Genomic DNA, 26,144 nt, shown 5'->3' on the forward strand with positions numbered 1-26,144 from the left:
TTACGAGGGCTTCATGCTGATGAATCTTATTGTCTAATGCTAATTGACTTAACAGCCGCCTTTGATACGGTGGACCATAACTTGTTATGCCATCAGATGAGAAGCATTGGGATTGATGACAGAGTTCTCAGTTGATTCGCCTCATTTCTTTCTAACAGAACATTCCAAGTCAAACTGGGCAACCACATATCTGATACTTTCCAGCGTGAAAAAGGTGTCCCTTAAGGCTCAGCCCTCTCAGCAACACAACTCAACATTTACATGCTCCCACTGTGTAAATTACTGATGAATCTAGGTAGAACCTTCTTCTTGTATGCTGACGACATACAGTTTTGCATCTCTCTCTCCAGATCATTTGAAAATACAACTACGATACTCTCTACCTACATGAAAGCAATAGAACAAGAATTATTCCAACTTAAACGGACACTAAACCCTAAAACGACTGAAATCATTTGGCTGAGAAGAAACACATCGATAATTAAATCACCTGCCCTAGACCTGGGTAATCTTTTGAGGATTTCCGTACTGTATTAAAAACTCTAATCTTCTCAGATCTTGACTACTGTAACTTCTTACTACTAGGTCTTCCAGCAAATCACCTAAAACCACTACAGCTATTACAAAATGCTGCAGCAAGACTATTACTAGTATCTAGGAAATATGATTACATTACACTCTTGCTGATGTCACTGCACTGGTTGCCAATACAATCCAGAATCTACTATAAAGTACTAACAATAATATTCAACATCATTCATTCCAATAACACAGCTTATTAGGGAAGATATTACAATCTTACAATCCTCAGCGAACACTAAGATCTCAAAATAAAGGACTATTGATTATTCCCACAATATGGAGCACACATCTGACGCAAATTAGAGATTGTGTGTTTTCCACAGCAGGACCAAAGCTCTGGAATTCTTTGCTGAGACATTAGGATTTTACCAGATAGAAAGAGATTTAAATGTGAATTAAAAACATGGCTATTAAAAAATGCATCTAATTTAACTTAAAAACATCAGAACATTCAGAGCCAAAAAGACAAGAAGGACAAAAGATAATAATCGAATCATGAAGAATAAATATTCAAGAGAATGAAAGATTCTCATAACAACCCACTGACTAAGATGTGAAAACTATCATTTTAATTACCCGTTCACTTTGCCATATGTACAAGATCAATTGCTAATATGTACTAGAATATTTCACTTGATTTATATTAATGCCTGCCTGTGATTACCACTTCTATAACCAATCTTTGTTTGTTTGTTGATTATGAATGTCACTTTGTAAACTGTTATGATTTATACATGGAACAAAGGTATATAAAATTAGTGATGTGCAATCGTTTTTGCCGAATTGGACTATTTCAAAGAAATAGTCCAATTCGGCATGGGTCGGAGGATCCGAATCCTGAGACGGATTTTCCCCAAACTAAGATGGCGCGGGCTGTCCATTGCTCCTACCATGTGACAGGGGCCGAACAATGGCACGGTAGCCCCTGTCACATGGTAAGGGCAAAGGGCCACTGGCGCCATTTTGTTTACTGGCTGCCGACGGCCCGAGAGCGGGAGATCGTTCCCAGGACCCTCGCTGGACCACCATGGATTTTAGGCAAATTTTGGGTGGGGTCCGGAGGGTGGGGGGGTTGTAAATAACAAAATTTTAAGGGTTGGGTGTTTTGTTTTGTTTTTCGGCAACAATTGCCGAGGAAAAAAAAAAACGACCCAATGGAAAACAAAGTTTTCCACGGGTTGGCTGACCCGTAGCCCGACCCGGGATAAAAAAACGAAGCACATCTCTATATAAAATATCTAAATAAATAAATAAACTGAAGAAAACCTTCAGAGACAACTTATTGGGAGCCAACAACCTTTAATTCAATTATTCCTTCAGTTCCATGTGCCCAGGATTATGCTGAATCTCCTGCTGCAAAGGATCAGACTATCTTGATAAAGAGTCAGAATGAAACACTGGTGTAAGCACTTTTCTCTCCACCAAGCAGTGTAGAGTGACTACAGTACAGAAGAATGCCCCCAAGTGAATGACCCATTGCATCAGCAAAGGGGAAGGGTCTATAGGGGGCATTTAGGCCTTTCTTTCCAGCTGCTTAAGCTTCCAAGTTTTACCATCCCTGTTGAATGTAACTTTGATTCTTCTGTTTATGCACTTATTTAAATTATGTATTTTCTGTTACAATCCCCTTGTTCGATGTAAACCGACCTGATATGGTATTTAACCATGAAGGTCGGTATAGAAAAATACTAAATAAATAAATAAATTTAACAATTAAAGCAATGTGAATTCTTTTGGTGGCTCTCTTGCTGTACTTTTCAATATGGCAATACTTGCTGGTAATTTAACTATTTTCAGTTCTGTTGTTACAAGTGTGTGTAGCATGGACTGATTGTTGCTGATGAAATAAAGCGTTGTGAGATACCAATGTCTGCTTCTTGACAAAACACAATCTCAGCACAATACCCAACAACTTTCTCACTTAACAAGTAAAAACAGAGAAAATGAATACTTGAGAAATTATGGAGGTCAGTATACTGTCCTTATGGTTATACTTCAGATAACAGAGTCAAAACAAGGGGAACAATTATTTGTTATAAAGTAAGAGCAGCCAATATGAGAAACTTTCATATGAATACTTTAGTATTGTTTTGACTCTGTAATTAGCTTGTGGGGTAACCACTGACTCTCCTTTCTGTTTGGTGATGTTATACTTCAGATACTGAAGAGACGCATTACCGGCAAGCCGGCCAGCTGTATAAAACATCAACTTTCGGCCCCCGAAGATGGCATAGCCGAAACACGGATCCTGTGTCCGGCATTTTCCATCTAAGCCTCACATGATGAGCATGGCGTTTCTTCACATCACAGAAAGCTATGTTTAAAACAGTGATAACTCACTTGAATTTATGAAATTGCAATTGGGACTTTAAAATTATTGAGACTGCCTAATGTGCTTGAGATTTCTCTTTGGTATTTTGAACTCTTTCACTAAGCAATTTATCAAAAAACACTCAAGACCTATGATTATATTATTTGGCGCATGACTATCAATGCGAACTAGCATATTATATGCCCATGTATGAGGTCTATTTAATGAGAAAAACATTTTCTCACTATTGGTGTTCTTTATCTATCCCATAATTTTTGTGGTTGAACAGATATTTTTTATCACTCACATACTTCGGATAAGACATGAGCCCTCCAACTCCTGGATATAACTAATGTTTACTGCTGATATAATGGAACATTGGCATATTATCTTAAAATATAACTTCATCAATTTAGTAACTTCCATTTTTGTCTGTGAAATTAATTATAACCTTGGGTTTAAAGAGCTTTGGATAATAATCATATGAACCCAAATCTTTTTTATTCCCTCCTATTTTTTTCTGCTCTTTTTTGGGCTTTCAGCTTAAACAGAATTGGACCTAACTGAGTGGAAGCACCATGAACCTTCACTCACAGCTACCTGGGGTCTCTTCCATTCTGTTCCTTCCAAAGGGCTAGGAATGTTGCATGGGCCTTATGGCCTTTCTTTGTCAATATGTTTAATGTTTCTATATTAATGCTGAGAAGCAGTAACTGAATCTGGGAATGGAAAATGGATCTCCTGTATAACAGTGCACAGTTGTGCCTCAAATAACACTAATCTCAAAATTCAGATCACTTCAACTGGGATCTTGCCCACCAACAATTAGCACACATGTAATTGATAATTACTACCGTATTTATAAAACAGTGCCTACAAAAATCAATGATTTTTGACTATAACTCCAATAATGTTGTTGTAATGCTTTCTGTTTTATCTTTATGCATGAATATTATGTAGAAAATAGTATGTATGTTGTTGTCTGTATGTGTGGTAACAATTTACTATGAGACTCTCAATTTTACAAACTTGAAATTATCCAATTAGCCGAACATTTTTTTCTATCTCCTCAGCTGTTCTAAAAATCCTGAGAGCAAGTTTCAAAGCAATGGGCAAACAGTATTGCTCTTTCATAAATCGTTTTTCTTTTTAAAGCTTCCCTCTTTGTGTGGCTAAAAGTCCTCACATTGTCACATTTTCACATCTATGCACACACCTTTCAAGCAAACTTCTACTTGCACCAAAAGATCGTGCATACTTTGCAAGCACAGCAATTTTCAAAGTAATAATCCTTACATAATTTCTCTTTGGAAACTGGTACAAAGACTGGGTAAAAAATGTTTCCATATTTTGCACCAATGTGGATAGTTTGAATATTGCTTCCTATATGTTCAAGGAGAACCTCAATGAGTTACACAGTCTAGCAATATCATCTGTATTATTACTACCCGGTTACGTGGGTAAACTAAAGCACACAGAGAGAAAGCCAGAGACATTCTTTTGTTTAAAGCAGCCACCTATAATCAGTGTAGACCTGTGATTATTCAGTTTTAAAGCCCAGAATGGGTGACCCAGACTTTCAGCCTTTCAAGGCACATAAAATGACTACTAATTGTAACCTGATAATACTAATGTCTATAAAGTGGTTTGAAGAAGGTGATATATAAGAACAAAGAAGTCAATATTCCAAAGCCATTTAGACTGATATCTTACAAGGTATCCGTCTAAATGGCAAGTTTTGCCAATTTCAGCTGCGTATCTGGTTAAATTATAGCCGGATAAGTCATTATTGGGCTGTAATTTAGCCAGCTAAAAAAGAGGCGTTCCAGGGCATGACTAAGGGGGTCATTTATCAAAGTGCTATATGGCGTTTTCGCATGCAAAAAATGCCTTTAATGCATGCAAATGCACCATAACGCATGGTGCGATGCAAATGAGAAAAAGGGGAGGATATTGGGGTGCAAATGCCATTTTATATCTCGATGGGAGGCCCACCTAGTAATTCAAGGTGAGGTTTAGGTATTAGTGTAGGGGTTAGGGGCCACTTTGACATTCAAAGTGAGATGCATGAACAGAACAGTGCTCTCTTGTGAAGATTTGATGACCTTCAGAGTGAAGAAACTCCCCAAAGATGAGATTTGTTCAATGTTCTCTCCACCTAGCTTGTTGTTACCCAGGTAGAGAGTCCATCACAAGAGACCACTGTTCTGTTCGTACGTCTCACGTTGAATGTGAAAGTGGCCCCTAACTCCCTACACTAATACCTAAACCTACCTCGAGTTACTAGGTGGGCCTCCCATTGAGATATAACTACCTATTTAGTGTGATGGCATTATGGCTAGTCTCTCCTTTCTCTCCAGATCTAAGTTAGCCAACTTTGAGGAATTTCAGTTCTATCCTTAGCCATGCTAAGGAGACATTGAGAGACAAACAGCATGGGAGTTAAATGCTGTTTATTGACACATCTCAGCACTATTGCACAATTTCCTTCCAAAATTGCCTTATGCATGCAAAGCAGCTTATGCATAGGCAATCCTAAGTTAATAAAATAGCATGGCTGACTTAGAAAAAAGTCAGCCCCATTATTTTATTGTATTTGAGGGAGCTGTAGTTATTTTTCAAAGGGAGCATCGGACTCCATCACAGGTCCCCAGTGGTTACACAGGAAAATTAAAGGGCCTAAGGCCCAAAAATTCATACCCCCACAATCCTGCAAAAATCCTTGTGGGTGTCTTTGGAGAACCTCACTGCCTTCTGAAGCGCCCCAAAATAAAAAAAATAGAATGAGTCCAACCACACGGAAACGACCCATTCCCTTCCCTACCCTCTCCCCCTATATCAGGGGTCGGGAACCTATGGCTCGCGAGCCAGATGTGGCTCTTTTGATGGCTGCATCTGGCTTGCAGACAAATCTTTAATAAAAAAGTAAAAATCTAACAAAACCCCCCACCCTCCTGATGCCCCCCAAGACCTCCAAAATTAATTTTCTACAACCCTCCTGACCCCCCAAGACCTGCCAAAAGTCCCTGGTGGTCCAGCGGGGGTCCAGGAGCGGTCAGGAGCGATCTCCTGGACTTGGACTGTCGGCTTCCAGTAGTCAAAATGGCACCGACAGCCCTTTGCCCTCACTATGTCACTGGGGTCGACCAATGGCGGTGGTAGCACCTGTGACATAGTAAGGGCAAAGGGCCGTTGGCTGCCAGTAATCAAAATGGCGTCAACGGCCCTTTGCCCTTACTATGTCACAGGGGCTACCGCCACCATTGGTCGACCCCAGTGACATAGTGAGGGCAAAGGGCCGTCGGCGCCATTTTGACTACTGGCAGCTGACAGCCCAAGTCCAGGAGATCACTCCCGGACCGCTCCTGGACCCCCGCTGGACCACCAGGGACTTTTGGCAGGTCTGGGGGGGTCAGGAGGGTGGGGGGTTGTAGTAAATTAATTTTGGAGGTCTTGGGGGGCGTCAGGAGGGTGGGGGTTTTTGTTAGATTTTTACTTTTTTATTAAAGATTTGTCTGCGAGCCCTGGACCCCCACTGGACCACCAGGGACTTTTGGCAGGTCTTGGGGGGGTCAGGAGAGTAGGGGGTTGTAGTAAATTAATTTGGTAGGTCTTGGGGGGGTCAGGAGGGTGGGGGGTTGTAGTTAGTATTGCTCTCACGGAATTACATTTTAAAATATGTGGCATTCATGGCTCTCTCAGCCAAAAAGGTTCCCGGCCCCTGCCCTATATGATAAAAATGCTCCCTTAGTCAAACTACCTCCCCTCCTGGACTATCCTTCCCACCTCCAAATAAAGTTAAAACCCTGGTAGCCAGGGGGTGCACTAGGCTCCCAGTAAACCACAGTGACCTATTATTGAGATACGAGGGATCAGAAGTAGGGTCCAGAAACCTCCTCCCAGATCACCAGGGAATTTTTTTTTGGGTTGGGGAGGAGGGAAATCTTAGACACAAGGGATTTAACTTTATTTGGAAGAGGAAAGGGTTGGGCTGGGGTGACTATGGGGCATTTTTGTCATTTAAGGGGAGGGGGTGGGGAAGGGAGCGAGCCACTGCTGCACAGTTGGACTCTATTTTTCTATTTCGGGGGACAGTGCCACCTCAGAAGGTGATAGATGTTAAGCAGGGGTTTACAAAGACATCTGGGTGATTTTTATTTAGGACTGGGAGACTGCAAATTTTTGGACCTCGGGCCCTTTGAAGCCATGGTGGCCCTGGCCAAATTGGGCCACCATCGCATGGGAAGGTCCTGTACTATGGCATGATTTTTTTTGCTGCATGTTTGTGCCGCAATAAAAAAAAAATTGCACCATGGAACTGCCATGACAGTTTGTCGGGGAAGGGCCAAATGTCGCAGGGACCTCCTCCCCATGATATTTAGTCCCTCCAAAGAAAAAATATCAAGGCTTTGTAAATCTACCCCTAAGTTAGCTGGCTAATGTTAGGCCAACTTCAAAGCAGGTCTAAAGTTATCGGGGCTTCTAGGGCTGGATAATTTCTATTTATCCGGATATCGTCAAAAGATATACAGGTAAGTAGCACTGTTTTTTAAATTTAAAAAAAACAACAACATTTTAAAAGGGCTTGTGGTCCGATCCCCTCCTCTTCCTACAAAATTATATATGTCCTTTTCTCCAACCCAGTGCTCGAGGTTCAGATCCCTCTTCCCCTATTCTTTTTAAAAAATAAAAATTGAGTCGTCCCCCCCTCAATGATCCACCCACCCGCAGTCCCTATCTGTTGCTATGCCCTTCTGGACCATCTCTCCATACCGTATAATCCTCACCGGGAGAGAGGTATACAGTTACCAGCTCCTGGAGCTTCCAGCGCTAGAAAGGGTAGTTTATGCTTCCCGTGCAGCCTCTTGACAGAGCAGCGCTGGAAGTGCCGGGAGCAGGGAACTGTGTACCTCGATCTCGGCAGAGGATTATAAAGTATCAGGGGTGCCCAGGAGAAGAGAGACAGGAAGTGGGTTTCCACTTGTAAAGTAACTTGTGCAAGGAGATATGAACAGTCAATGCAGGACTCTGAACCCTGGAATTCAGGACTTGAAGTCCTCAGTTTTAAGCAGTTCATACCACCTTCCTGCTATGCAGTCAGTATTATACTGATTGAGCAACTTGTAATCAGATTACTTTTCCAGAAAGTAGTCCCCTAAGTAAATAATTGCATTATTTGTCAAATCGATTACATTTAAGCAATTTCCCTAATTTTTCTTTTTTAATCTAATACTGCTAAGCACCGTGGAACAGCGGGGGGTAATTATTTCACCTTAGGCTGTAGAAGAATATTTCACTACAACAATGTTTAAAGAAAAAACCCAAACAAACAAAAATCTCTATTACAAAACATCTTTAACTATGAACTCATTGTGTCTGATAATAGGTTAATGTATGTTATGGAAGGTATCTCTGATTGTATTACTGCTACCCCTCGTAACATTGGGTTAACTGAAATTTTCCCCTAATTTTACAATCCTGCAATTTTCTCACCCAAACTTACAAGAGGAAACACTCATACAATAAGAGATGTCTTCCACCAAGTGTAACAAATTACATTTTTACAAGCTGTGTCACTAGATTACGCTGTCTTACCTGGTTTTTGAATAACAGCATTGCAAGCATTTGCAATCTCTTCTCTCTTTGCCTCATCAGGATACTGATTCTCATTGAAATAACTGAAAAAAAAAGGGCATCCGAGAATCAGACATTTTATTGGAAGAAACACCCAACCTCAGCAACTTCCACTCAAATGTACTCTTCCTACAGTGCTAGGAAGAGAAGTCAGAGGTGCAGTAAATTTCGTTAATGAGTACCCCGGACAGTGTTCTGAAGCTTAAGAAATGCTGTGAAAGCAAACACATATATTTTGCTTTCAACATAAAAGTGTGGAATTTCTAAACCTTGCTTTCCCGTAAATTACCACTACATCTGAAAATATTTCTTCATCAAAAAGGTGGTGGATGCAAATCAATGGCACCAGTAGCCCCTGTCCCAAGATAGAGGCAAAGGGCGGCTGGAGCCATTTTGACTGATAGCAGCCACCTGCCCAGGAGCAGGAAGTCGGGCCCGGCACCCGCCCTCGCCAAACCACCAGGGCAATATTGGTGAATCTGTTGGGGGGGGGGGGGAGGGGGTCAGGAGAGTGAGCTAGGGTTTTCAGTTGGTGGGGAGGGGCTCAATATTGTACTAAAAGAGAAGGGTTGTGGTGGGTTTGGGGATTGTTTTTTTGTTTGGTTTTTTGGGCAGTTAAAAAACAGTAGGAAAAACAATGCAAAATATTGTATTTTTTCCTATCATTTTTTTTGAAAATCGAAATGAAAAAAATAGGAAATATCGTTTGTATTTCTTATTTTGTTTTAAACTAATGCTTACCCCTACACTCTGGTTTTGGTGGTAGTGCAGAACATTACAATGCTTGATGTAAGACGTGTGTGTGTGTGTGTGTGTGTGGGTGTGGGTATGGAGGGTGTGGTAGAAAAGGGAGGGAAAGATGTGTAGAGGGAGTAGCTGGGTGTTGGAATAAGAACAGAATCAAGTCTGCTCATCTACCCGGCATGGTAGGGAACCAAGGAGGAAAAATCCAAACAGACTGAAAAGGAGTGAAAGCCTACCAGCGGTTAGGCTTCTAGGGCTGACAATTAGGATACATGCTTGCAGTGCAGACATGAATAAGTGAGCAGACTGGATGGGTCTTTCTCTGTTGTCACATGCTGTTACTACTTATGCTGCTATGAGTTTGGTTTCAGAAGATGAGGAGCCATCAGACTACACTGCAGTGTCATCAAGGACAGTTAAACCTGCCTTTCTGCAGAAATAGACAAACACAAATGTACATATAAAGTGCCCACGGCAGGACTCATGGTGCTGAATACTTCTTCTACATATTTGTATTGTATAAATTCTGGGACGATAACTTTCAAATGGGTGCGTGGGCACACATGTACTTTGGCACACGCCCGGAGATGCAGCAATTGTATGCCATATGCATGTATGTTATAAAATTGCTGCGTCTCTGGACGTGTGCAGAAGTGCATGTATGTTATAAAATAGCCTAAGCTATTTTATAACATACATGCACTTCAGCACATAAACCTGTGCAAAGGAGGTTTGAGCTGCACAAATGGGGGAATTTTAGAACAGGCGTGCATCCATGATTTTGTATGCATTATAATATTTGTGAATCCATTCACAGCCGAGCCTACTAGTCTGAAGCCAATCTGTACAGTTTATAAACCATTATGTCTCTTGAAAGATGGACCCATGGATTGAATCATTCCCTAAGTGCTTTTCTGTTGCATGTTGAATAGCACTAAAACTGGTAAGTTCTATTTTTATTTTCTTCTGCCATATTCCTATGAAAAATCAGAAGTAGAGAAGAACCCCAGAAGTACTTCTGTTTCTAGCATCCTGTTCACACCATCTTCCCATGACACTGTTCACAGTGAGAAATAAGACAAACAGCTACCCTTGAGTTGGAACAAAAGAAACTTAAAGAAAGCCTAGGGGAAAATCCTACAGGGAAACTAGCATGAGAAATCACAACACCAAAATGAATTATGTTATCTTCCTAGCATCTTCAGACAAAGAATAGACATTTCACATTTCCAGCAAAAAAGAATGATCTCACTTTAAAAGAATGACAGAAGAGGATGAGAAATGAAAACAAAAAAATCATTTGGATGAGATGGAAATCCATAAATTGGTATAGGTAAAGAATGCCAGAAAATGCAATGAAATTTTAATATACAGCAAACATTTCCTGGTGGTCTCATTCTTTTTTATTTTTTAATTATCAAGACAACACAACAGTTGTAAAATTATAAAACATTACACAACAGTTGTAAAACATAATTGTATTTATTTATTTCAAAAATGTATATTCTTCTCTTATCCAAAATTAAGGGCAGATGACATTATAACATTTATAATAAAATGTGATAAAAAACAAGAACATTAAGAATAATTAACATCAAATCTCAAACATAAATATTAACAAAAATCATAAATACATAAAAAACATAAATGGCCAAATTTTAAAACAGCCACATGCATAAAAAATGAGGGTTATGCACATGGCCGGGTCCCTTTAAAAATGCGCGCAGCGCACACATGGCCCAGCCACGTGCGTAACCCCCGTTACGCAGAGAAGTGCTGGGCCCAGAGAAAGGGGTGGTCTGGGGAGGGGAGGGGATGGAGGCAGCTGGTACAGCGGCCATTTGCTGCTGTGCTGGGGAGCAATAAAAAATTGGGGTTAGACAGGATAGGGATGGGGGGCGAGGAGGAAAGGAGAGGGGAGGAGGAAGGTCAGTTAGGTGGGTTGAAAAGTTCCCTCCCAATCTTAATTGGAGCGGACTGGGAGGGAACTGGGAGAGGCCTGATCTCGTCACTGCGCAGAAGCTGCATAATTTCTCCCCCCCTTGTGCACGCTGGCCGCACATACGTACTCAGATTATAAAATCCAGCGCGCATGTGCGCGTGGCCCATAAGAAAATAAGAAATTGCCATGCTGGGTCAGATCAAGGGTCCATCAAGCACAGCATCCTGTTTCCAACAGAGGCCAAACCAGCCCACAAGAACCTGGCAATTACCCAAACACTAAGAAGATCCCATGCTACTGATGCAATTAATAGCAGTGGCTATTCCCTAAGTAAACTTGATTAATAGCCGTTAATGGACTTTTCCTCCAAGAACTTATCTAAACCTTTTTTGAACCCAGCTACACTAACTGCTCTAACCACATCCTCTGGCAACAAATTCCAGAGCTTTATTGTGCGTTGAGTGAAAAAGAATTTTCTCAGATTAGCCTTAAATGTTCTACTTCCTAACTTCATGGAATGCCCCCTAGTCCTTCTATTATTCGAAAGTGTAAATAACTGATTCACATCTACTAGTTCAAGACTTCTCATCATCTGAAAGACCTCTATCATATCCCCCCTCAGCTGTCTCTTCTCCAAGCTGATCAGCCCTAACCTCTTCAGCCTTTCCTCATAGGGGAGCCGATTCGTCCCCTTTATCATTTTGGTAGCCCTTCTCTGTACCTTCTCCATCGCAATTATATCTTTTTTGAGATGCGGCGACCAGAATTGTACACAGTATTCAAGGTGCGGTCTCACCATGGAGCGATACAGAGGCATTATGACATTTTCCGTTTTATTAACCATTCTCTTCCTAATAATTCCCAACATTCTGTTTGCTTTTTTGACTGCTGCAGCACACTGAGCCGACGATTTTATTATCCACTATGATGCCTAGATATTTTTCCTGGGTGGTAGCTCCTAATATGGAACCTAACATCGTGTAACTATAGCAAGGGTTATTTTTCCCTATATGCAACACCTTGCACTTATCCACATTAAATTTCATCTGCCTTTTGAATGCCCAATCTGCCAGTCTTGCAAGGTCCTCCTGTAATGTATTACAATCCGCTTGAGATTTAACTACACACGTTAGAAAATCGGCGCATCCATGTGTGCATGCCGGGAAGCGCGTGCACATGGACGCGCCTGCGCAGAATGGAAAATCTACCCCAAACTGCATAAAAATAGAGGTCCATATTCAGCTGCTATGTGGTTCAGCTAGTTAGCCAGTTAAACTTATCCAGCTAACTTATCCTAAATATTCAGCAGTATAGTGTTTAATCAGTTGGCAATACACAAAAGACATTGCCTCTTATCCCATTACTCTCATGGGGGATTTTATTTAATATTTAAAATCTTTATAGCCCACCGTTCCATAGTTTGGAGCCCTCTGAAAATCTAAATACACTACCATCACCGGCTCATCAAAAAACTGATGAGATCAGTGGTAAAATAATGACTTGTCATTGTTTGGGGTAAATAGCATTTTTATTGTTGTAATAAACACCTATAAATTCTTGGAAAGTATAAAATAAAAACTGAATACAAAGGTCCCTAATAATCACATATGTAATCAATATTAAGTAAAAAAAAAAAAAAAAGGAAATATTTACTATGCCATTCATGCACAATATCTTCCCCAAATTGATTTAAGCACGTCTCCTCCACAAATCAAATAAATCAGAGGTTCTTATCCCTTCAAATTAAAGTATCCAAGCAGAAAACTGCTGGAGACAAAGAAGGGTATAATTTAATGGGGCTAAAGAAGAAATGAATTTATGTGATATTTTGTGAAATTTGCACATCTTAGATCAAATGCTTAACATATGTGCTATAATAGGGTGCTTTCTACAAATTTGCTTAACCCTGGGAGAATTCAGGCAAGACCAGAACATAGCTGCGAGGCTATATTTTCTAGCAAAATAACTCAATACTGACCCAAGACAAGCTGAGAAAGCAACTCCCTCCCATGTCCTCACTATGGAAAGGGAGGTCACTCTGGATTTGCGGAGGCCTGACACTTTGGTGCAGTTGCAGTTGGTTTGTTCTGAACAAGACAGAAGCAATCGCTTCAGGGCCCTTAAGGAATAGGACTCATGGTCACTCAAAAGACCACTCCTCAACGCAAAAGTTTGTGTTGCAACAAATAGAAAGTCGGTATTTTTTTTAGATCAAAGTCCTGGATTTCATAAATACAGACGTTGTTAAAATGGGGAAGTCCCCTGAGGAGGAGCTATAAAAGAAAAAAAAAAAAAAGAAAGGTAGGTGAAAGGGTTTAGGGGGTGGGGAGGAGAGGGGAAGAGGGAGGAAGTATGGGTGGGGGGGTAGGGAAGTTCCCTCCCAGCTCACTCCTTAATTGGAGCGGACTGGGAGGGAACTCTGGGAGGCCTAATCGCATCGCTGCGCATAATCTTTCAAAATTGGGCCCCCACTGCTTGCTCCGCCCACACATATACACACGGCCATGGGATTTTATAACATGCGTGTGCCAGCGCACGCATTTTATAAAACTGGTGCATCCATGTGTGCACACTGGGAAGCACGCGCACATGGACCGCGTGCACCTTTTAAAATCTACCCCAAAGGCAACAAATTTGTATGTAAGAAAAGTAAAGGTAAGAGGAAAAGGAAACCGATATAGTTCTCTAAGGAGGTAGCTGAAAAAATAAAGGCAAAAAGATCAGCATTCAAAAACTACAAAGGAACTTAAGAGGAACACAGGAAAGGATATCTGGTGAAGTTGAAAGTGACAATGGAAGAAATCAGGATAGGAAACGTTCAAATGGAAAACCAAAAAGTTAAAGTGAGGTGAGAAAATGTTTTCAGATATATCACAGTAAAGAGGAAAGCCAGACGTAGTTGATTGTACAGCAGATTGGAGTAAAATTATATTAGCTTTGTGGATTGAGCATCTATTTTTATATGAGGAGCCTTTAGACCATATAAAGGACTTTGGGCCGGATTTTCAAAAGGTTACGCGCATAACTGGTCTTACGCACGCTGGGCCTATTTTCCAGGGCTGAAGTATGGTAAGTTTTACAACAACAACAAAAAAAAGAAAAAGGTAGGAGGGAAAGGGCGAAGGAGGTAGGGGAAGGGAAGGGAAGGTGGAGTGGGGGGTAGGGAAGTTCCCTCCTAGGCCGCTCCGATTTCGGAGCGGCCTAGGAGGAACGGAGGAAGGCAGCGCGGCTCAGTGCGGGCTCAGCACGCGCAAGGTGCACAATTGTGCACCCCCTTGCGCGTGCCGAGCCCCTATTTTATAACATGCACGCGCATGTTATAAAATCAGGCATACATGTGTGCACGCTGGGTAGTGCGCGCAGATGTATGCACGCACATACCTTTTAAAATCTACCCCTTTGTGTTTCATGTTTGTGCTTTGTAGTAATTTCTTTGAAGGGTTTTCCACATTCTGATGGATATTGTGTTTTCTCTGTCCTTTGATTTCATGAATTTTTGTATGTTTTTGTTTATATGATTAATACATTTATTAAAATTGAGAGTTATAGGTTGGAAGTATATTTAAGGTATGTATTTTGTATATGGGTCTGAAAACACATCACTTTGTTTTGGGATAAATTTATTTTGTAGACTAAAACTGAACTACACCGATCTATAACAGAGAAAAAATATAGGGGCCAAACTCGTGGGATTACCGTAGTTAAGAATAACAGCATATCTTCATCATCCAGAGATATCTTATGCAGAAGCATGTCAATATCCATTGCAAAGTTGGAATGATGTCCAAACCCCAGTTTACCTACTGATTCTGTTGTTGTCCTTATAAATCACTTTAGATTGGGCTTCTATAGAGGGAAATTTTTAAAGCTCTTTTAGTCAAATAAATTGGTCTATTTGAAAGTTGCCCTTCTTAGGCCAACTCCTCAGTCAACATGGATTTTCCCAAGGGAAGACGTGCCTAACAAATCTGCTTCATTTTTTTGAAGGGGTTAAGAAACATGTGGATAAAGGTGAACCGGTAGATGTAGTGTATTTGGATTTTCAGAAGGCATTTGACAAAGTCCCTCATGAGAGGCTTCAAAGAAAACTAAAAAGTCATGGGATAGGAGGCGATGCCCTTTTGTGGATTACAAACTGGTTAAAAGACAGGAAACAGAGAGAAGGATTAATTGGTCAATTTTCTCAGTGGAAAAGGGTAAACAGTGGAGTGCCTCAGGGATCTGTATTTGAACCGGTGCTTTTCAATATATATATAAATGATCTGGAAAGGAATACGACGAGTGAGGTTATCAAATTTGTGGATGATACAAAATTATTCAGAGTAGTTAAATCACAAGTGGATTGTGATACATTACAGGAGGACCTTGCAAGACTGGAAGATTGGGCATCCAAATGGCAGATGAAATTTAATGTGGACAAGTGCAAGGTGTTGCATATAGGGAAAAATAACCCTTGCTGTAATTACACAATGTTAGGTTCCATATTAGGAGCAACCACCCAGGAAAAAGATCTAGGCATCATAATGGATAATACTTTAAAATCATCGGTTCAGTGTGCTGCAGCAGTCAAAAAAGCAAACAGAATGTTAGGAATTATTAGGAAAGGAATGGTTAATAAAATGGAAAATGTCATAATGCCTCTATATCGCTTCATGGTGAGACCACACCTTGAATACTGTGTACAATTCTGGTCGCCGCATCTCAAAAAAGATATAGTTGCGATGGAGAAGATACAGAGAAGGGCAACCAAAATAATAAAGGGGATGGAACAGCTCCCCTATGAGGAAAGGCTGAAGAGGTTAGGGCTGTTCAGCTTGGAGAAGAGACGGCTGAGGGGGGATATGATAGAGGTCTTTAAGATCATGAGAGGTCTTGAACGAGTAGATGTGAATCGGTTATTTACACTTTCGGATAATAGAAGGACTAGGGGGCATTCCATGAAGTTTGCAAGTAACACATTTAAGACTAATAGGAGAAAATTCTTTTTCACTCAATACACAATAAAGCTCTGGAATTTGTTGCCAGAGGATGTGGTTAGTGCAGTTAGTGTAGCTGGGTTCAAAAAAGGGTTGGATAAGTTCTTGGAGAAGAAGTCCATTAACTGCTATTAATCAAGTTTACTTAGGGAATAGCCACTGCTATTAATTGAATCAGTTGCATGCGATCTTCTTGGTGTTTGGGTAATTGCCAGGTTCTTGTGGCCTGGTTTGGCCTCTGTTGGAAGCAGGATGCTGGGCTTGATGGACCCTTGGTCTGACCCAGCATGGCAATTTCTTATGTTCTTATGTATGGGCTAATAGACAGAAAAATCTGGGAATAACTAGTATACAATCGAAATGCAAGAATTAGCTAGTTATATTCAGAATCTTTGCTGCTAGAAATCAGTGTAATTACTTTGTATTAAATTTTAACTGTTAAAATTTATTTTGCCTTTATTAATCTTAATTCAATTTTTTTACTTTAGGTTAGGTTACAAAAAGGCACTCCTGGGGATATGTTTAGGGTGGTGGAACAAATATCGCATATACTTTGACAGTTTTAACTGTATGCACACAGTTTTGCCTCCAGTTGGCTGGGCACACAAACAGCATGTGTACAGTAGGCAGTCACTTTGCATGAACATACCTTAAGGTAGAACATTTTCAGAGAGAAGCTGCCCAAGTACTTTCCTTTTGAAAATTAGTTAGAAGCTACAGCCATTCAAACTGCACGTGCACACTTGCAACTATGCAGGATATTCAGAATTACCTTCTTAATATTTGCACTGCAGAATCTCGGATGCCAGAGACAACTACAATATTTATACACTTTTTGTGAATGTCATTCTGTCTCTTGACATTTAGCTCAGAGGCAATATAAAATACCGTGTACTACTGAAGACCCTTTTTCCATATGAAGTTTGCTTCAAATTATATTATTGTCAGTGGTGCTGTTTTTCACTTGAGTTTCTATTGGAGATTATAATAACCAATTTAAGTGACTATGTATGGCATTTCAAAAAATTATGAGTTTGTGTCATTCTGGCCCAAATCAGAAGGCAAACCAAGGGCACTGCACATTGTTCATAAAACAGGTACTTGCCAAATCAGCCGGCACAAGGTGCATTAAACACAGATTGTTCTTTCTCTTGCCCAGAAAATCTCTTAAGTATAAGTAGATAGCACTTGCCAATTTTCCTTTGATTATTGGTATAGCTCAGCTCTCTGTCTCTGGCTTGGTTTCACTATTGATTGCAGCTATTCAGACACTACGAAATAGCAAGGTTTCAGTATACCGTGTATTAAAAGGCAAGGCCAAACAGTAATACCATCCTCTGGGCATACACTCTTATATCTAAGTAATGGATAAGACTAATTTGGAAAGATATAAATGATATAAAGTAGTACTTAGTTGTTTTATTGCCTGCAGTCATATCCTTTCCCAAGTACTAGTCTGGCATCAGAAAAGGATGTTCCCATCTGTGAGGAGAACTGAAACCAGCATATCCAAGATCTAATAAATTGTATATGATCTTAAACTAAAATAGCATAGATTGTTAGACTGGATCTTTAGTTATCCTAAAATCTTCCATGCAGCAAACTTGAAACTAGAACAGAGGCAGGCAGCTCCAGTCATGGAGTGCCACAAACACCGTCTGGTTTGCAGGAGATCCACAATGAATATGCATGAGGCATATTTGCATATACTGCTTCCTTTGTATGCAAATTCATTGTGAATGTCCTGAAAACCAGACCTGTTTGTGGCAGACCAGGACCGGAGTTGCCTACTCCTGATCTAGCAGTTCGTTAATGTCTCTTGCTTTTTTCCAATAGGGGCTATGGAGTTTATTGAAGTGACACATTAAACCTCCCAGAGACCAAGGGTATGCAGTCTTTGTACTGGAATGCCAGTGCCTTTCTGTATTGTTTGCCATCCAGTTTCAAGACTGAACAGCTTAGCTGAACCCTTACCTGAACAGCTCAAGAGATGCCCAAACAATTCAAATTAATAGAGCCTCCAGAGGATTTTTAGCATATGATAAAGCACTTTAGCTTATCAACCAATCCAATCAGTCATCTGAACATTGCTAATTCTCTAAGTAAAACACACTGCTAAGGATAATAATTACAGCAGAACACTGGGGAAGCCATACAGACATTCTGACACCAGCTGACTCTCAAGAGAGATTACTGAAGTGTCAGCTGCCTATTTCACTCTGCCATCATTGAAAAGATCAAAAAATGACTGTAAGAAATCAGAAAATAATTGATTAAAAGTAAAATTATACATCACCATTTATCTTAACTTATACCCTTGCCGTGTCAATGAAACAGCAGCAGTGACAATAGCGAAGTCCCTTAATATAATAAATATATATTAACAGCAGCATATATAATATAATAAATATATATTAACAGCAGCAGTGACAATAGCGAAGTCCCTTAATAAACCTCTTCAGATGGTTCAAAACACGGCAGCTAGAATATTGACAAACACAAGGAGAAGAGATGACATATCCCCAATTCTCAAAGACCTACATTGGCTGCCAATTCACTATAGAATCATATATAAGGCCATCACCTTGATCTACAAAGCTATCCATCAACACTCTCCGCTTAACCTACAAATCCCATTCCGAAAACATACCTCCTCAAGACCCATCAGAGAGTCCTATAGAGAATCTCTACAGGTACCACATCCCAAAACCTCTCAGCATATAATTTTCACAGACAGAGCATTCTCCACAGCAGGACCACCTCTATGGAACTCCATTCCACCGGATCTGCGACAGGAACCCTGCCTTCCAACATTCAGGAAAAGACACAAAACGTGGCTATTTAAGAAAGCCTTCCCAGGCTATTTAAGAAAGCCTTCCCCAACTGAACCTTTAACTCACCATTAACCGACTCTTCAGACCTTACCTTAACATGATAAACTTTATCTTTGCTAAACTCCATTATTTATTTATTTTTAGCTTTTATATACCGATCTTCTTGCATTGGATACAAATCAAATTACAAATTACAAATCATTACTCAGTAAATACCATAAATTTGTTCTCTCTGTTAATGAACTATCGACTTTTCACTGCTCCCAGTTGTGTATTTCCCTGTTTTATTGTAACTGCAACGTTTTTCGTTCCGCACCGGTTAGTGTTCTTATTGTATCTTCTTTTTACACCTCCTTTGTTAATTGTAAACTGCATGATGTGATATCCTTCGCGAATGCCGGTATAGAAAAACACAAAATAAATAAATAAAATAAATAAATATTTTTTTTGGAGTATTTTATATAAAAAGGACTTTTGGCTATCAGAGGGATCCAACTTCTAGAGCAGTAATACTCAAGGCAGAGCCTGCAGTGTTCTGCAGCAGCTCAGGGCTAAATTCTGTGGAAAATGTTCATGTATGTGCATAAAATGTACATTATTTGATATGTAGAACTATTTTACAATTTAACAATTAAGAAATTTTCCATTATTTCTGATATGTCTCGATATTTCATGCTCTTTTGTTTTGTTTCATTCTTTTTCTCCATTCTAGTTTTTACCTCTTATATTTATATTTTATTTATTTTCCCTCTTTCTTCTGTCTTTTCTTTTCCTCTAAAGCTGGTTTGCCTGCCTCTATCCATTTACTATTCCTTTCTCTCTTCTTCCCAAACTCTGAAGTGGTGCATACACTAGAAACTCAGAAGACTTTACGGGACCAGGACTTGGCCTGGTTCACCTTAAATACCCAGATAGGGTATTTCCCAGAGGAGGGAGTGGTATTTCCCAGAGGAGGAGAATAAAAACCTAGACTCAGGAAGCAGGGCCAGTGCAAGAGTATTAGGCGCCGTAGGCAAGCCTTCTGCCTTGCCACCCCCCCCAGGCGCGTTGTTCCCCCCATCCCGTTGCGCCACCCTGCCCCCCGTTCTTGGCCCTGGCTCCTACCGCATTCACGCCCGCCGAGTGTATGCTTCTTTGGGCCGCGAGCAGGATGGGTACTGTTTGCGGCCTGCTGAATCTCTATTCCTCTGTCGCAAGTGGGATAGGCTCTGCTCGCGGCCCCACATGGCTGCTCTTTGGCGCCCCCTAAGTGTCAGTGCCCAAGGTAACCGCCTAGTTCGTCTAATAGGACACGCTGGCCCTGTCAGGAAGGCACAAAGGGCCCAGAAGGGGAGAAGGAAGCTCTAGGAACTATGCTAGAATCCTGTATGTTTGAATGCTTGAATTATGATGTAATACTGCTGAGGTAAGTAAGCTTTTTACTGTCTTTCTATTTATGTGAAGAATAAAAGTGCTTTTCTGTTGAACAATGGAGTCCAGCTGGTTTTCTACCCTCTGGCACCCCTCCATGAAGCCAAAAACTGCCCCACAATATCACAGATTCCCTTCTTCTTCTTCTCTAACTTATATGTTCCTCTCTTGCAGATATTACTCCCATCAGTCTTTCATTATTCTCTCTCCAAGTTCCACTCCCCACCTTTGCTCTCATGAAGACTCTCCACTCAATCCCTCATTCCTTCCACCCTTTATAATAATGTCACCCTCACCCCTTCAACCTCTTATCCTTCCTGCTTCTCCCAACCTTATCCCACCAAACTCTCATCTGGTTCTTTCCCTCCTCCCCTTCTCTCTTGCCTCCTTTTCCTTATTCCATCCCCATCCTCTCTTTCCCTTTCTCCCCTTCCTCCTCTTTTTACCCCCTTTCCCTCCCTCATCATCTTTCTCTCTCTTCTCCTTTTTCTCCTCATCCTCTCCAATGTTCTTTCTCTACCACCCTGCCCCCCCCCCCCCCAATCCTTTCTGTCTACTTCCATGCCAATCTTCTCCCTCAGCTGGCAGAACAATGCCACCCCTGCCTCCTCATGCCAGTCTAGCGATTCCAACTACAAACTACATAGTTTTCTAAATGATTCAAATTGTGAATCTGGCCCAGGCGGCAGAGGTAATATGAAGCATCACATTCCTCTTCCTATTGGAACAACAACGGGGGTGAGAAAGGGTGGATCAAGAGAGACTCTTAGCATGCACACTCTCAGTTCTGCAACTTGGCTCCTTCCTTCATGGCTTGGTGATTTCCTGCGATTCTGCAGGGATTATGAAATCCTGCAGCAAGAGTCAGATTACATTGCATTGCTGCAGAATTGAGAGAAACCAAGGCCTGTAAATTTAAGGCTGGAGAGACACATGCAAGGCTCAGTGCTCTCAGCATAACTTGTTTACATCACAGAATTTCTGAAATACCACAGAACAGAATGCAGCTAAAACCAATATTCTAAGGCAGAAAGACGAGAACAATTAAAGTGGCTCTTTGAGATGTAGCTAGTTACTAAAATGACTTACTGCATGACAAAACGGACTAGTTAATGATTTATTTAGCTTTGTAAGGTAAAATTTAGTTAAGGAATTATTAGCTTTGTAAGCATTACAATCTGAAATGTTTATTTCTGGTTGATCTCTACAGGTTCTCAATGGATACCATTATTTCTAATACAGGGGTGTCCAAGTCCAGACCTTGAGAGCCGCTTACCAGTCAGGTTTTCAGGAAAACTCAAATGAATATGCATGAGATAGAATTTGCATACAATTGGAAATATTCATGCAAATTTATCTCATGCATATTGTGATGGAACTTACATTCCATCTAGAGAAAGCAGAGAGAATTATACCTCCCAGAATGCAAAGGGAAGGGACAAGACTTCCTCTGACAGGCTCAGCTAGAACAGTAAGTGGGGAGGAGCTGAGGGATATGTGGACAGACAGACTAGGTGAAAGAAGTAGAAGCCGAGTATCTCGGGAGACACAAGAAGGGAAAAACATATGGCCAGGAACAAAAAACTGCCATGGGGGGATTGTGAGATGGGTCCTCTCTGGTGCTTAAAGCAGTTTAGTGAACTACAAAGAGAAGCTGATCGCAAGCCCAACTGTGATCTGCAAGTGGCAGCAGCATTAGGTTAGCATAGAGAGAATGCGCGAGTGCAAGCTCACAGGCCCTGCAGCAGCTCCAATCCTACAGAAACTCATGCAATGGCATGACTGCTGCAGGACCTGTGATTGCGTGTTGGCTTGCAGGTTCTACATAGCTTTCCACTACTAATGCTGCTGCTTCTGATACCTAAAGAGCTCTTCCATTTGAGGCTCTTGTGACCCCAGCTAAAGGATTTATGACACCATTTGGGATCCTGACCCAGTATGGGAAGTCCTGGCTTACAGCCTTGCATGACTCCCTTCCTCACATACAATTAAAAATGATGCAATTATAATAAATTTTATATCGAAATCAACATTCAAAGTACAGTCTTCTGAGGTAAAAAAAAATATGACTTACAGCATATATATTATATTTACACTCACTGTTATGGTGCCGGACAGAAAATCCTGCAAACAAGAAACATAGAACCCATATGATATTAGGCCTATTGTAATATGTGTTGGGTGTGGACTTGGCTAACAGAAAGCCATGAGTAAAGTGAATTAAAATTACAATATAGTAAACCTGCCATACCAAAACAGCACTAACTGCCAGCATGCAAACTGTAAAAACCCTACCTAAGACATTACAAATATTATACCAGGCCCTAAACACCAATACAACTATTAGGCAAACATAAGAAGTCAGGCTGCTATAGATCCCTAGGTAGAAACTAAAGGCTAGCAGAATACCTCATCTTGATCACACGTGTAGAACATAGACAAACCCTCACCAAATACAGAAAAAAGACACCATAAAATGTAAATAGAAACATGCAGCTGGAAACTGCAACAAGCCAGACTCTGCATATAGTACAAGAATGGAAAAACAGAAACATCACCACTTCTCACAAAAACAAACAATCAAACATCTCAACAGTAAAACCATATTTCAATATACTTCATAAAAATTTCAATATGGCTCATAAATATTTCAAAAGAGCTGATGAATAGAATAGCATCCAATAATTAATAACTCATTATCACACACCAATAATTCAAAACAGCAGACATATCAAATAAATATTTAAACAAATAGGGGTAAAAAATATCCCTGCTCTTTTGATTTCCTGTCATCCTTAGATTGTTATGGATTAGTGGAAAAAAGGAAGGGTATACAATTTATCCTCTCTCTCAAACACACACACACTCCTTCATACAAACCTTCCTTCTCTCTCTCTCTCACAACCAACTCATGCATGTTCACTCCCATGCACACTCCATCTTTTTCTGCGCTTACATACTCACAAGACCTCTCTTGCATGCTAACTCATTCACACATGCAAACAAATTCTGGCCCTCACACACACTCCTAGCTCTCCCACACTCACTAACTCGCTCTCCCACACACACACGCTCTCCCACACACACATGCTCTCTCCCCAAGACACAGACTCTCTCACTCATTGATGCTCTCTCCCTCACACAAAGGCTCTCTCACTTACTGGCACTCTCCCGCCCCCCCAGGCTGTCTCACATTCACAGGCTCTCCCCCTAAACACACACATGAGCTCTCTCACACTCACTGGCCTCTGCTTCAGCACACCAGAGCTATAGCAGGGCAAATGAGACTTATGAGCAAGTGAAAAAGTGAGTCCGCACCCTGAACACAAACATACAACACCACAAGCTGGGAGACTGTTAAATGCAAGGGGCTTTGTAAACCTACAATACTAAAACAGCATTAACTACCAGCACTCAACTAATAACAACCCTAGCTATGAAAGACAACACTGCAAAATATTACACTAGGTCCTTTAAGACCAATACACCTTCTATTAGGAAAACAGAAAAGCCAAGCTACTACAGATCCTTATACAGAAACAAGCTAGCAGAATCCTTCACCTTGGTCATACATGCAGAATACAGAGACTATCTCAAATACAGAATAAAGAGTGCAGACAAATTCTGAACTGGAAACCGCAATAAGCAAGACTCTGTATGGAGTGCAACAATGGAAAACGGATATATCACCATTCATCATAAAACAAACAAAATCAAGAAATATAAAACATCAATTATAATAGTAAAACTATACTAATAAAAAGAATAAATATGTCAAATAGCTGATGTATAAAACATCCAATAATTAAAAATATTTCAAAACAGCAGACACATCAAAGAACAACCAATAATTGAAATTAATACGCATTTTTAAAAAAACACGTTTTCCATATCTGGGAACTTGATTTTTTGATGCCCCGATATTGTCATGGATTAACATGAGGAGAGTAGGGAGTTGTTGAACACAAACTTTCTCCTCTCTCTCTCTCCCATGTTCAATATCATGTAAGCACATACTTGATCTTTGCCATGCTCAATCTCACACACATGCAAACACACACACACATACACTCCCTCTCTGCTGTGCTTAATCTCACACACTCATGCGTGCACTCTCTGCCCTCATTGTATTAACTGTCCCAACAAGACTCTTACAGGTAAAATTTTCAAAAGGAGTTTTGCATGTAAATGTAACATACTAGTGTAGCAATTTTCAAAAGCATTTACCAGCGTTTAGTGCATTTAGCATGGGTAAAACCTATTGACAATTCAATGGCATATATTAGAGGCAATTTTCAAAAGTCCACTTACATCGGTAAAGTGCATTTACAAGTGTAAAACCCAACTTAAGCATGTGAATGCTTTTGAAAATCAGGTGCTTAGTCTAATGACGTCTTTGTCACTTAAATGTTTTATGCAGTTAGGAGCAGATTTTAGTAGAAGCGCGCGGGCGTAGATTTGTTCGCACAACCCGGCACGAACAAATCTATGCCCGATTTTATAACATGCGCGCACAGCCGCCCGCATGTTATAAAATCCAGGGTCGGCACGTGCAAGGGGGTGCACAATTGTGCAACTTGTGTGCGCCGAGCCGCGCAGCCTTCCTCCGTTCCCTCCCACCTTCCCCTCCCTTCCCCTATCTAACCCACCCCCAGCCCTACCTAAATCCCCCCCACCTTTGTTTTATATTCTACGCCTGCCTCCAGGCAGGCATAGCTTGCACGCACTGGCTAAGTGCCGGCACAAGAACCCCCGGCACAGACGCTGTGCCGGAGGCCTCAGTCCCGCCACCGCCCCAGGACCACCCACGCCCTGCCCCTTTTTGCAAGACCCGGGACATACGCGTGTCACGGGGCTTGCGCGCGCCGCCGAGCCTATGCAAGATAGGCTCGGGGCAGGCAGGGGCAGGTTTTGGGGGGTTATGCGCGTAACTCTTTTAAAATCTGCCCCATATTGTATGAGCAATGCAACAGGTCTTTAGAGGGTGTTTCTGGGACAATGTTCCTAAATTAGTTAGCAAATATAAGCATGTTATACCAATTTTGAAAGTGTACTTAAGCTTGAAAATAATTCCTCCAGATCTACCCACACACATTTATACCTGCTAAAATATGTGCATAATCTTTTCTTAAAAATGTACACGTATACTTTCTGAAATCCAAAAGAATGTACAAAAAAATCCAAACCCCCTCCACAACCCAGGCCCCAGGAACTCCTCCCAGCCTCTACTTAGTCAAAGTGAACTTACACACTTACATGACATATGCAGATAAGTTTACCCACATATCAGGCAGGCAGTTTCTTAAAAGGTCATGTCTGCATGTAAAATGCTGTTTTGCACACAGAATTCCATTTGAAAGTTACCCTCCTTAAGAGTAAACCAGCCTACGGTAGCCAACTTGTGCCTATGAAAAGTGGGATATGTTGAAGCACTTCAATACTATGCTAGGCAAAATGATAATTAATTATTTGTTGTATATTGCTCTGTTCAAATTCTTGGACTTGAAAAATGAAGTATATAAATGAAAGCAAATCTCAACCAATTTTACCCCAATCTCAGGGTCCATATTAGTCAGGTTCCAGAAGGATCCGCTAGTTTTGGCTCCTGGCCTAGGACTGTTGCTGCGATTGCTGAGTGGAGTTGGGTGAGAGAAAAAAAAACACGGGTAGCTGTGAAGGAAGACAGCTTCATGGTGATCATCTCCAACAAA

General features: G+C 40.9%; 1 protein-coding gene across 6 annotated transcripts in view; it reads right to left on the reverse strand.

Annotated features, from left to right (window-relative positions):
• HMBOX1 (homeobox containing 1) overlaps positions 1–26,144 on the reverse strand; it is a 434,799-nt gene that overhangs the window by 47,202 nt on the left and 361,453 nt on the right. For all 6 annotated transcript variants that reach the window (XM_029596166.1, XM_029596167.1, XM_029596165.1 and 3 more), the window contains one exon: positions 8,489–8,571. In XM_029596166.1, the coding sequence (XP_029452026.1) occupies positions 8,489–8,571 (83 nt within the window). The remainder of the gene's footprint in view (positions 1–8,488; positions 8,572–26,144) is intronic.

Source organism: Rhinatrema bivittatum, chromosome 3 (genome assembly GCF_901001135.1).
Source record: "Rhinatrema bivittatum chromosome 3, aRhiBiv1.1, whole genome shotgun sequence".
NCBI lineage: Eukaryota > Metazoa > Chordata > Amphibia > Gymnophiona > Rhinatrematidae > Rhinatrema > Rhinatrema bivittatum.